General features: G+C 39.3%; 1 protein-coding gene across 3 annotated transcripts in view; it reads right to left on the reverse strand.

The window, feature by feature from the left end:
- BCAS4 (breast carcinoma amplified sequence 4) overlaps positions 1-14283 on the reverse strand; it is a 39310-nt gene that overhangs the window by 2946 nt on the left and 22081 nt on the right. Inside the window, exon 5 of one of the 3 annotated variants that reach the window (XM_060689624.2) lies at positions 11445-11492. The exons of the other annotated variants lie outside the window; for them this stretch is intronic. Within the exon in view, the coding sequence (XP_060545607.2) occupies positions 11478-11492 (15 nt within the window). The 3' untranslated portion in view covers positions 11445-11477. The remainder of the gene's footprint in view (positions 1-11444; positions 11493-14283) is intronic. 3 annotated transcript variants of the gene reach the window in all.

Consider the following 14283-nt stretch of genomic DNA (forward strand, 5'->3'; position numbering starts at 1 on the left):
GGGAAGGGGAACATAGTTAGATGGGGGTTTGTAGCCAAAACAAAATACTTTCCTGTGGGAACCAAGGACATTCCAACAGGTAGCTGGGGGGAAGAGGAGTCCGGTCACCGTGCGACCAGCCAGCACCTTGATTGGACAATGTGACTGATAGTTTGGGGAGAGGGGGAACTTTCACCAGTTTGTGCCAATGTGGTATCTCCAACAAAATTGTTCTTTGAGGAACTTGCCTGCCTCGGAGTTCTGCTTTCTATGGAGTTACTACTTGGAACCTTGACAAGAAGTAGGGAAAGAGAGCAGCAACCTACTGCTATCGTCTATCAACATGAAATGGAAGCAGTGTCTCTGAAAATAAGAAATCTATGCCTCTAAGGCAGTTTCTCAACAGTGGCAAGTTTTAGGATGTGTGGACTTCAATTCCCAGAATTCCCCAGCTAGCGGGAGTTGAAGTCCAAATATCTTAGAAAGTTGACAAGGTTGAGAAATACTGCTCCAAGGGGCTTTCCTGTCTTCATTTACGTAGGTAAATGAGGTTCTTCCTTGTGGGAAGAACCGGGCAGCAGAAACAAAATAGAAAACATTGGGTACTTATCAAAATAGTTCCAAAATCCCAATGCTTTACTTAAGTAGTTCTTTTGCAACTGAAGCAGCACTGCAGTGCATCTTCCTTCACCTCTTCAACCTGCGCTAGGAATGACACCGCATGATACTTCCCTGCAGACTGATACTGTTTTAAGCTGTTGCCAAGGAGCTATGCAGGAGCATTCTACCTCTCAAGTTTTCAACCTGCATCTCCTCAGCAACCATAAAGTAGCAGCAGCAGAAGCAAGTTCTTGTAGGTGACAATTGACAAGTGGTGCTCTATGCGAATACTCCTGAAGCATTCCTTACTCCTGGCTTTTTCTACACTCAGCATTTACTCTCTCTGTCAATGAAACAATAAGCAGCTACAGGGTGGATGGTAGGCTCTCATACTTTCATCTCTGGCACCAGGCTGATGGTGTGGAAAAATTCTGAGGCCTACTAAGTGTGGTGAAGAATGTGCCCCAGATGGTGTGTGGAAGAGGGGCCATCTGCCTCCTGGTTGAGTAAAGGAATATCCTGTTGTATTGCTGTGTGCAGCTCAAGTACCTACACACCAAAACGAAGTGGCTGGAAACCACCTAGGACAATGATGGCTAACTTTTTCTGGACTGAATGCCCAAAGCGCATGTGTGAAACCCCCAAAATGGAATGCATACGCAGGCTCTATGCATGTGCCCTGCCCCCCGTGCATGCAAGTACGCCCTCCCGCGCATGCATGGCAGAGACCCGAAGACTAGCTGGCCAGCGGGAGGTGCGCATGCGCAGCAGAGCTGAACTGGGGAGACGGCTCACGTGCCATCAGAGGAGGCGCTGCGTGCCACCTCTGGCGCATGTGCCATAGTTTCGCCATCACGGCCCTAGGACTTCTGCAATTCTTTTTAGAGAAGAATGTCAACGCTCCCACTTCTGAGATAGCAGCTAGCTCCTTCCTTTCTTCATTGACAAAAGATAAATGACTGCCCAAGTTAAAATACTAAAAATACAAGATAAGAACACCTCCCCCCCAAAAGAAAGCACCCTCTACCTTCACATGCTTCACTTCCCCTTACGAGACCAGACTGCCCACTGGAATATTGCAAGAATCAATAGGCAGCCTTAAGGATTAAGCCTTTTGCTTCCGAAGACAGCTGACGCTTTCTCCTTTTCTGAGAGATAAGCAATACTGGCTAAGAAAAGAGAAATACATTCATATGCTTTTGCTCAGTTTTGGCGCTAAATTACTCTAATACATTGCATTTGTATACCCAGACTCCTGAAAGCAACTTAAATAGAAGAAGTTAACTTGGCACAAGATTTCCAACTAAGTAACGAGGGAGCTGTTAACTAGCATGGACAATCCTGATCTACTTAGAAGCAACCTCTTGTAATCAGCTACAGTAACAACAGCCTTAATACTCAAAATATCTGAACAGCCTAATGCACTATGATTTAAAATCAGATAGCACAATATGAAACAGGCAGTGAGCCCTCTACTGAACAATGTACACTGATCATGCTAGGCCCAATAAAGTTTTACAGATAACAGATACAATGAACAATAACTACCAGTTTTATATCTGCTAGGGATAGTAGATGAGAGCAGACTTTCTAAGCATGTAAGTCTAGGACACCAGATATTTCAGCTAAGGATAGGAAGTGAAAAATCTCCTCTCAAATTCCACGCTTACTCCCTCTCTTGGCAATACTTAACACAAAACACACACAAATAAAACTTTAGCAAGAGAATTTATTTTAATGTTAAATACGCATTCACAAAACCCATTTCATAGGTACAAAAAAAGATGCAAAAAGAACTGATAAGCAGATTTCCTAACAGAAAGCATGTTTAACATTTGCTAAGGAATGAGGATTTCCCTAATGATTACTGCAAATATTTTTTTAGAGAGCAGCAGGCAATAGGAACCGCCATCATTTTCACTGATAGAAAAAAATGCCATGCAAAGAAATATGGAGCCACGGAGAACCCTAACAATGGTTGGATGATACAATCCCAGTTATCGTATCCATTAAGAAGCATCCTTCAAAATGTTATTGCATATCACTTTTGGCATGGATGTGCAGTTTTTTCTATGCTGGGCTGCAGATGGTTTCTGAGTAATGTGCCAGGAGGCATTCTCCCAAAAACAGTTAATGTGACCAGGACAAAAACAAAGTATGCTTTCGTTTTATATGAATGGCAATTGAAATATGAACAGCTAGTAAGAGTAGTCTCTTGTCATGCATTTATTAATTTCTCCTCTATCCAATTAAAATCACAATTTGATTCCAACTTTTTCAAGATTCTAGGGTTTTCTAGGAGCCATATACTGCCAAGAGGCACAGATGATACATCTCTCTTCTCTACTACCCAAAGCTAAATTTGAATCTGAAAAAAAACAGAAGAAGCTCAAATCACCTGGGCCAACAGATACGATTACCATATTCTCTGATTTTTTAATTACATTACAAAACATAGAACTAGATTGCTGTTGTAAACCTATATGATGATAAACTCGACTCATTTTTTTAAATCTATATTTGTGATTAACCTGACAACCTTACTATGTCTACTATCACTCTGGATTTTGTACAAGGAGAAGCTGGCTCTTGCTTTTACATAGAATGTGCAGCTGGAACACCAAATAAGATGTGAGGTTGTTGGCTGAAAACTATATAGCAATTTAAAAAACAACAACAATGTGGCTGCTTCAATAAAAAACATTTAAGAGGTATTTGAGACATCCAAATCTGGTTCATGCTTCTGAAGCAATAAGTGATTCTTCCACCTTGATGACCAAAAATCAGGAGTCTGGCAGTACCTTTTCTAACTAGCCAATTTTATTACAAAGCATGAGTTTTCCTGAACTGCAGTTTTCTTCATCAGATGCAACTAGCCATCAAACTTTTTGGAGGAAGTGATAAAAGAGTGCAGAACAAATCCCCAACCCCATTCAACACTGGGACAGCTTTGCTGGTTAGAAGCAAATAAAAATAGTTGGTGTACAGCTACAGGAAGACTCTCATTCTCTCTCTCTCTCTTTCTCTCTCTCTGTGGAATTGGCACTGCAACCGAGGGGGAAGGGCACTCAGAACGGAAACCACAGAAATCATGGCGACTTCTGCAGGCTGAGCTCTTCCTGCTAGTAACTACCTGAAGAACTGTAATAGCAACTGCTGGTCACAGCAACTGCCCCCAAAATAACAATAATAATCCTAGCTAGCCTTTTCCAGGCAGACTAGGAAAACTCTGTTACTCTGTTACTCCTACACACATATCTAAGCCCCAGAGCTCACTGTAACAGCATTGCCAAAAAGGCATTAAGAGTTGTTAACCTAACTTTGCGAAGTTTTTTCTCCGATAACACTGTACTGCTAACTAGGGCATGCAAAACCTTTGCCAGACCAATCCTTGAATACAGCTCATCTGCGTGGAATCCACACTGTATATCAGTCATTAATACAATTGAGCACAGTGGTGGGTTTCAAATTTTTTTACTACTGGTTCTGTGAGCGTGGCATGGCTTGGTGGGTGTGGCAGGGGAAGGATACTGTAAAATCTCCATTCCCACCCCACTCCAGGGGAAAGATACTGTAAAAATCTCCATTCCATCCCCAATCCAGGGGAAGGTTACTGCAAAATCCCCATTTCCTCCCGATCAGCTGGGAGTTGGGAGGCAGAGAATAGATGTGGGCGGGGCCAGTCAGAATTTTTACTACCGGTTCTCTGAACTACTCAAAATGTTCGCTGCTGGTTCTCCAGAACTGATCAGAACCTGCTGAAACCCACCTCTGATTGAACAGGTCCAGAGGTATTTCACTGAGAGGAGTATTCCTCTCCTCTGATCACAAGAGAATCCTTTATGCCACCAGGCCTGAAATTTTGGGCTTGGACAACCTTGAATTACACCGCCTACATATCTGACCTAAGCATAGTATACAAAATTGTCTGCTACAAAGTCCTGTCAATGACCAGTTCAGCTTCAACCACAATAATACACGAGCAAACAATAGATACAAACTCAAGGTAAACTGCTACAAACTCGATTGCAGAAAATACTACTTCAGCAATAAAGTGGTCAATGCCTGGAATGCTCTACCTGACTCCGTTGTTACTTCCTCAAACCCCCATAGCTTTAACCTTAAACTATTGTGGATCTCACATCATTCCCAAGAGGTCTGTAAGGGGGCGTGCATAAGCGCACTAGCGTGCCTACTATCCCTGTCCTACTGTCCCCATTTATTTGTACTCATTTCATGTGCTCATGTCCACGTTTATACTTATACCTATTATCTCATACATGTTTGACAAACTAAATAAAATAAAAATATCCAAAAATGATCCATATTCATATTTAGTGGCAACACAACCTGGAAATGGAATCACTTGACATTAAATTGCTTTTGTTGCCAGGATAATCATCAGCCAGGATCATCATCTATTTCCTAAAATATGTATTAACCTTCCAATTGCATGGAATCCAACGCTTATGCAAAGATAATTTTTTAAATGGCTTCATTTCTTAGGCAGCAGAGAGCAATAGTGTTTATATAGGCTAGCACCTGATTGTCTCTGCTTCCCTTTAAGTCTTCAAGGTTTCGTTAAACCAATGTTTCTCAACCATGGTGCCTTGAAGATACGTGGTCTTCAAGAAATAAAGCCTTAAATTCAAACACACAACTTTGATTTCATGTCTTGGTTAGTAACTGATTCCTATTATGCTGGCTAACTAGATAATGAAAAATAAATAGTAGCTATTCTTTCTAATAAACAGACCTCTAAGCCTTTCAGATGAAGCCACTATGTTTATCACTGGGGTTGGCTGAACAATTTGGAATGAAATTTATTATAGTTCATCTGCCTTGTAATCTCTTGTTATTTTGTCTTCTACAGTATGCTAGCTGGGACATTCTAATGTTGAAGTCCATCCATCTTCTCATGCCAAGACTGAGAAACTGCTCTGAGATGGCCACAGTCTGAAGCTATAAACCTCACTCTCTCATACCACTGTTCTCCTGAAACTAATGTTTAAAGCAAGGGTCTCCAACCTTGGCAACTTTAAGACATGTGAACTTCAACTCCCAGAGTTCCCCAGCCAGCTTTGCTGGGAGTTGAAGTCCACATGTCTTAAAGTTGCCAAGGTTGGAGACCCTGATTTAGAGACATGCCAGAGGGAACACTGAATCTCCCTGAATCTATCCAATCCCTTTTTACTCGTACATTTTTACAAAGCCATTTTCATGTCAGAACTACCCTGTTTCCCCTAAAATAAGACATCCCCTGATAATAAACCCAATTGGGCTTTTGAGCTCATGTGCTAAAATAAGCCCTCCCCAAAAATAACCCTCCCCGAAAATATTTAAATGCATGCGTAGCCGGTCCCCACCATTTTCTCTGGTGAAGGTTAGGGAGACAGAGCTGGAAATTGGGTAAGACAGCAAGAGGAGCCCCATCTTGCTTCATGCGCCCCAAAATAATAAGACATCCCTGAAAATAAGGCCAAGAGCCTTGGTAGTACTGTGGTCTAAGGCACCCTGTTATTAAGCTGGTTATTAAGACCAGATGCCTGCACTTACTGCAGGTTCGAATCTCGCCAAGGCTCAAGGTTGACTCAGCCTTCCATCCTTTCTAAGGTAGGTAAATTGAGGACCCAGTTTGTGGGGGCAATAAGCTGACTTTGTATAAATATACAAAAGAATGAAGGCTATTGCTTAGCGCATTGTAAGCCGCCCTGAATCTCCGGAGAGGGGCGGCATATAAATCAAATAAAAAAAAAAGCGCTTATTTTGGGGTTCAAAAAAATATAAGACAGGGTCTTATTTTCGGGGAAACACGGTATTGAAACTTCCTGGAATTATAAATCCAAGTGTGGTTAAATCATATGATACTTAGTAATAATGGGGAGACCAAATAAAGACAATGATTCTGACATTCTTGCAATGTATATAAAAATACTTTTAGAAGATCGCATAACAGTTTGGCTTGCAAGTGTGACTCTGATAGTGGTTTCTCAAAATAATTTTAATTTTTGTTTTGAACATAAGTCTTTACCCTTAAAGTTACCCCCTCTAATATAGGATGCAGTGTCTGGTAGGACACCAGAATAGCAGCTAGTTTACAGAGTATACCACATCATTATATGGAACTAAATTTTAAGGGCAAATCGATCTAACTTAGCAAGCAAGATGCTTTAAGAAAAGTATATATCATGAAAACATTGATTAGACACTGGAATAAGTAAGAAAAAATGTTAAGTAAGGATCACAAGGCATGCTTTTGGAAGGCCAGCAAATCCCAAATCAAACTGAGCTGAAAAACCTAACAACATTACAAGGCAGAAACAAGATACATTTGATGCTTGAATTAAAAAATACTTACTGGATTTAAAACAAGGAATACAAAAGCTTGACAGTTTTGAGGCAGTGATCAAAATGTCACAAAGATCGATAATATGCTTGATTAATGACTGAGAATCTCAAATAGGATTCATTTATATGACTGGATTAGATTTCTTTGGAAAAAAGCTGTGTTATGTGTAATTAACAGTACTGCTATGCAAACAAAGTACATGCCATGATTCCCTGACCTACTGGAGTAGGCCTTGGAGTGGCTAATAATTCAGATTAATTTTCTCCCAAGTTCTGAAACTCATAGGCAGCCTCTGGCTAGAGAAAAAAAATCTTTTCAGACTCCAATAAAGGAGAATATTTGTAGCTCAGGATTGAAATGAAGGATCCTTGGTGCTCTCTGAGCTTTCTTGCAAATGTTTCATTACCCAAAACGGGTCGTGGCAGGGGTGGCGCGCCCCTCGTGGCCCATTTTTGGTCCCAGGAGGCTGCAGGAAGGCCTGCTAGGCCCAAAACGGGGTGGGGGTGGGGGTTGCATGCACATGTGCGGGAGGGAGGGGCGTGGAGGGAGCCGCACACGCAGTGCATTATGGGTGTAGGCAAGTGGGCGCGCTGTCGCATGCACACTTTCGGCACGCAACAACAAAAAGGTTAGCCATCACTGACCTATCCTGTCTCGAATAGATATGTGATGAGAAAGAAAATGTGTTATCACTACTCCTTATTTTGACTCTTGCTCACTATCAGTGGACAATGCAGCCGTCAACAGATTATTTTTGCAAGAATTTTCTCACAACATACTGTAATAAAGTCTGCCTTAATGTACATGGAGGGAAAAAAACTACTAAGAAGAGAGCATCAGGAAGATAATTATGATAATAATATTCAAATTGCATCTGCTAAGAACTTATTCCAAATACCTACAAATCTTACAACAGCTTAGGGCATTGTAAATGATGTACAGACCTCTACAGTTTTTGTTTGTACTAATTTGATATGCCAAGAATATATGGAATTTTTTGTGAAAGCCAAACTTTCCCCCTCCCCACAGACACAAAATACAATCATCTTACTGTATTACCTTTCCCAAAAGCATTTGGCTTGCAAATCATTACCAGATTTAGGGGAAAGAAAAGTACCTTAGTTTTATTGTACAAGTTATGGGCATGAATATCAATTACAAGTGCAAAATACAACCCTGATTCAGTCCTGTATTAATTTATGCTGCTGTTTTTTTAGGGGTAGTGAAATTTCTTTGTAAAATCAAATTCTAATTTTTAAGAATAATTACTCTAAATGTGCAATGCAAAATGTACAGGAAAACAATATCAATTTTATTTAGGCCCAAAAGCAAGTTACAAACATAATCATAATAATCTGCACGTTACAAAAAAACTTGGCGTTGAATAAAAAATATAATAAATAAAATAATTAGATGAATATTGCATAATAGACTGGAGCAGCTCATTGATTTGTTATTAAAAGCATTGCTTTTATAGCCATAGTTAAATAACTGGCTTTTACTAATATGAGATAATAATAAGATACTAATACAGAGCAGAGTCATTACTAATAAACTATAAACGCTATAAACACTCCACAGAAAAATAGTGCCACCAATGGAATCAAAACGAATCTGTTTTGTACATCCTTTTATATTTTTACCAATTTGACAACACTAACATGAGTAGAATATCCAGTTCTTGATTATTCCTCAGGGGGTCATGAATGGCTGAACCCCTACGTGTAACAAGCGTTTGAAGTGCAACAAATCAATTAACTCGTAAGCAGTATTTAACTAGTTGCAAGTTCATGACAGAAATTTACATCATCCTTAAAATCAGCATCAAAACGCTCTGGCTATATTTTGTCTGCTAAGACTCGCCATCTGCTCATGTTGCATTTTCACCTCAGGAAATAAATTAGAATTGTAAGACAGACAGACAGACAGACACAAGTACACACACACACTTTTAGTTAATGGGGAGCTACTGTGCGTTTTTATATGCAAAGATGAACAAAGCAAAGGAGACAGGCACCATCACTGGAAAGCTGAACCCGAATGGAGGGAAGGGAAGTGCCTTGTTAGTTTATTTTGCTTATTTTGTAAGAACAACTCTGGGAAATGCCTTGGACAGAGAGAAGAAGGAAGAAAAGTGATTAGGCATATTTGATCCTCCGTCAGCCGGAAATTTGCCTTGAGGAGAAGCTCTGTGGAGGAAGATGGGGGAAGGGCAGCATGCTAAGGGGAGAGCAAGGAGTTTACAGATCAGTTCAACATTTGGACTCCTTCAGGCTATGATGGAGAACAGCATCTTTGCTACAATCACCATTACCTCACAAGCAAAACTGGGAGCTGCTATAAAAAATGCCATCTTCCCCAGCAAAAACTTACCCTACACTCATACCCTACCTTTACCCCTACTCCTACCTCACCCCCCATGACCCCAGACTTTCTTGGACTACAAATAATCCTTGATTTACAACCACTATTAAGCCCAATGTTTCCGTTATGAAGCAAGAGAGTTGTTCATTGAGTGTTGGCCCATTTTATGACGCTTCTTGCCATGGATTTTAAGTGAATCATTGCAGTTGTTAAATTAGTGACATGGTTGTTAAGTGAATCTGGCTTCCCCCATTGACTTTGCTTGTCAGGTCACAAAAGGTGATCACATGATCCCGAGACACAGCAACAGTCATAAATACATGCCAGTTGTCAAGCATTTCAATTTTGATCATATGACCATGAAGATGCTGGTCGTAAGTGTGAAAAATAAGTCTCTTTTTTCAGTGCTGTTGTAATTTTAAACAGTCACTAAGCAAATGTTTATAAGTCAAGGACTATCTGTATTATCAAGTGCCATTCACAAACTTAATTACTCCAAAGAGTAATTTAGAAATTAGAATTAAATAGCAGTTTGTTTTTTATTTTTGGTTTACGGTAACTAAACTACTACTATGGAAAGGATCAAATTGCCTCTCAGCTTGATCCAATCCAATTTAAGCATATTCTTTCCCTTTCTCTTAAAAATATGGCTTCTAAATCTGAACAGACAGTGGGGAAGGTTTTCCTTTTATCATTAATAGTCGCTCTGTGGATAAAATGGGCAGTTTCTAAATTTAATAAGTAAACAAAATTAATTCTTGATTCTATTACTTTATAAAGCTCTAAGCAGAAAGATAGCGCTCTAGAAAATACAGTGCAAATAAAAAGCAGTGCAATCTCCTTGAATTATCAAACAAGCTCCCACAGATGTGTTAGCATAATACCTTCTGGACTTTCATAATATAAAACAATAGTAATGATATGGATGGACAACTCCCTAGGCTATAATGGATTTGGTCAGCATGTTATGTGAACCAAGCCATAACTTAAACCATAAAATAATGTGTTATGTGAACATCAGAAGTGTGTTTGGTTAACCAGCCCAACTACATTTATTAACTTAGCCTCTTGATATTTACACAGAGCTTGGGGGTTATTCTCACAGCAATTTTATCTTTTTAGTGTCTATTTCTTTTCCATCTCTGTCTTGATAAGTTTAAATCAGATTTCATTAATGAAGCAGGAAAATATATTTGACAGATTTCAGCTTTTTATTAATTATTAATTAATAATAATAATGTTATAGTGCATTAACATTAGGAGGAGTTCAACCAACTGATTTGAAACTTTTTTAAAAAGTGTAAACAAACAGTCCAGACATTTATATAAACTAAAATACATGTGCAACCGACAACATAGTAAAACTAATATTATATACATACATTCTTAAAGGTTTAAACACATTTTAAGATCCAAATTGGGTAACAGATGTAAAGGCATTGTATTTTTTAAAGTCCTGAATTTGGAGGTAGACATATTTTGAAAAAGTATTGTTGTTTATACAATAGTACAGCATGTCCATTGAGACTGGGCAGCTAATAAATTTGAATAAAGAAATATTGCATTTTGTTTGTAAAAAATTCTGGATTTTGTTCCTCTAATTTCAGGGCAATCATTCATTCTAAGATTTTGGGGAGTTACTTCTAATGAATGTAAATGCAAAATTGAGCAAGGTGCAAAGCAATGGTCTGATTCAGCATATTATCATCCCATGTTCAACTTCATGCCATATACATCAAGATTCAACAGGCATCTTCTGAGCAGGGATATTGCTGTATCGCAGTACAAACTAATTTTGTTTCATACCTCATGCAGAGCCAGTATTACCTATGCCCAGCAGGAGGTTTATAGTCAGGGCAGAGTAATGAATCCTGCAAAAATGCCACAAGTCTCTCTTCTTGAATAAGTACTTTGGACTCCCCTCTCCTTTAATTAATTTCATCCCAAGGCATATTAGCAGTTCTCTAACTGGACTACTTTTTGATCACAGCTATAAATTGCCAGTCAAAACGTCATTTCATTCCGGAGCACATCAGCAGTGATGTGATTTTCAGAATGGAGTTGTCCCTGAGGGCAACAGCAGAATAATAACAGTTTTGCAACCAAGCTGAACAATATTACTCTGAATTAGAATCACTTTTTGAATACATACCTTTCTGATATTTTGTAGAAATGCTCAATATCTTCATGAGACAGGGAACTAGGGAAGGGACGAAAAAAATAGATTTTTTTTCCTTTCACTATCATATGGCTCTAGATCAAGGGTGTCAAACTCAAGGCCCGCGGGGTACTTAGATCTAGCCTGCAGGGACACCCTGAAAACAGCAAAGGACCAACCCATGGTGCCTCTGCCACCAAAAATGGAGCTCGGGAGGTTCTGTGTGCGGCCCTCCAGAGCTCTGTTTTCATTGGCAGATGGTTGCAGGAGGCCCATTGTAGCTGAAAATGGAGCTCGGAAGCCCGTTTTCGCTGGCAGAGTACTTGAGACATTGAGCTGGCCATGCCTCCCCCGTCCCCTCCCACCCACCCCCCGAGGTCAATCACAACGCTGACATGGCCCTCAATGAAATCAAGTTTGACACCCCTGCTCTAGATGTTTATAATCCTGGGATAACTAATAGGTGCAAAAGAAAAAAAAAAGGGGGGGTGTCCCACCTGCTTTGCCACAACTTCACCTGAGTTCTCTTTAAATAATTAAATCCACCCCAAATTCCTCCACTTTGTTCCCCTGAACAATGAAGTTTATTATATTGTTAAATATAAATGGATTTTCTAGATTCAAAGGCAGAATAGCCCTGGATATTCAGTTCTGGGCATACATATCTTTATCCATTTAGATGACTGCCAACATCATGGAAATAATTTTCAGTAATATAGTATAAGAGAACTGATTTCTGCTCAACAACTACTTTTCATAAAACACGGAAGAACAGAAGATGCACAATTTCAGGTCTCCATCCTACCATTTGGGTTTGGCCTTAAATAGTAGAATGTATTTCTCTCCACAATGCATCACACTGTGTACTTTTGAAAGTGGTTACAGAATTAAATGATTTAGCATGAAATATCCCTGATGCCCAGTAAATTAAGAAAATGCATAATCTGATGGGTAATAACACTTGTAAAAAAAATGTAAGCATCGATCTGATTGTTCTTTTACTTCTAATCTCTTTTCCATAAAAACCTCTACTTTCCCTAAATCTAAAATGTAAAAGCTCAGCTCTAATTCCTTGGGTTGCAGGAAGGCAACAACACAACTTGTACATTCCTCATATTCGAAGGGAATCCAAAGGAATATGCCACTGCAGGCTTACTGTTATGTACCATGAAGTCATTTTCAATTCTTGGGGTTCACATAGATAAACTTTCTCAAGCACAACCTGTTCCATACCTGGTCTTTCAGAACTCCCAAAAGTGCACTCACTATCACTGTAACAATTCATCCATATTGTTGCTGGTCATTGTCCTCTTGGCTTTCCTTCCACTTTAGACCCTTTTCCAGAAAGCTGGGTCTTTGCATAATGATGTAGGATAACTTGCATTTGGTCATTGGCGCTTTGAGTGAGAACTCCGTTTGTTTGATGATCTTTCAGTTTGTTTTCTTGGTTGTCCATATTCTCAAGATTCTTCTCCAACAGCAAAGTTCAAAAGCATTCAATACTCCTTCTATTCTGCTTCTTCAAAGTCCAACTTTTGCTTTCATAGCGCACCACAGGGAATACCATTGCTTGCATGATTCTGATCTTTGTAGGTATAGAGACATCACTGCCTCTGAATATCTTTTCCAAGCTTTACATGGCTCCTCTACCGAGTATTCATTTGTAGCATATTTTTTCACTTTTGTTCCTTTATTATTGATAGTTGATCCTAGTATGCAGAAACTATCTATCACTTCTTTATCTTTATCCCCTGATGTCATTTATGTTGTTGATAATGATTTCCTTCATTTTCTTCTTAACTGGTGTTACCAAGGCTTGTAGATCCTCAGCTTTCAGAACAGTGTCATCAGTTACTGATGTTTCTTTTAGCAGTTTTAAAACCCTGTTCATTTAATTCCAATCCAGCTACTTTTAATAGGCATGCAGTATATAGACTGAATAAATAAGAGGAGAGGATACAGCCTTGTTACACTACTTTGCTAACTTGGCGCCAGTTTGTTTTACCATGTTATGTCTGTGCTGTAAATTCCTGATCTGTACATAACTTTCTCATCAGAACGATGACATTTCCATTTTTCTGAGCACATTCTATAGTTTGATGTGCTCAACACAAATTGACAACATTTCTGTAATCAACGAAACACACATTTTTGGCATTCTTTGGCTTTCTCAATTATCCAGTGGACATCAGCTATGATGTCATTTTGACATATATACCTTTAAATCAATGGTGAAATCCAATTTTTTTTACTACCAGTTCTGGGCGTGGCTTGGTGGGCATGGTGTGGTGGGCGTGGCAGGGGAAGGATACTGCAAAATCTCCATTCCCACCCCACTCTGGGGCCAGCCAGAGGTGGTATTTGCTGGTTCTCCAAACTACTCAAAATTTCCGCTACCGGTTCTCCAGAGCCTGTCAGAACCTGCTGGATTTCACTCCTGCTTTAAATACATTTGGTTCAGTTTACCTAAAGGAGTTTTCCTCATATAGTGAACTGAGAACTCCAATTATCTTCAGAGGATTTATTGCACATGATCTCTTGGAAAAACATCCAATACAGGAGGGTGGCATTTATCTTGTGTTATTCCTGAGTCCCTGAAGTGCAGATAACTTCCTTCTTTGCTCTGCTTCAGGAACAGACTAAAACATTTTATGTTTTCCTTTTCCCCCATTAAGATTCTGGTTTTATGAATGGCACATGTATTTTATCCATTTGTTGCATTTGATAAACAGATGGTATGGTAAAGTTGTGATTCCTCTAAATAGGGAAATACATCATTTATAAGCTCTACAAAGTCTTCTTTTTTTCCAAAACAAACTTTTTTTTTAACCAG

This window comes from Pantherophis guttatus, chromosome 3 (assembly GCF_059756535.1).
Source record: "Pantherophis guttatus breed Tessera chromosome 3, ASM5975653v1, whole genome shotgun sequence".
Classification (NCBI taxonomy): Eukaryota; Metazoa; Chordata; class Lepidosauria; order Squamata; family Colubridae; genus Pantherophis; species Pantherophis guttatus.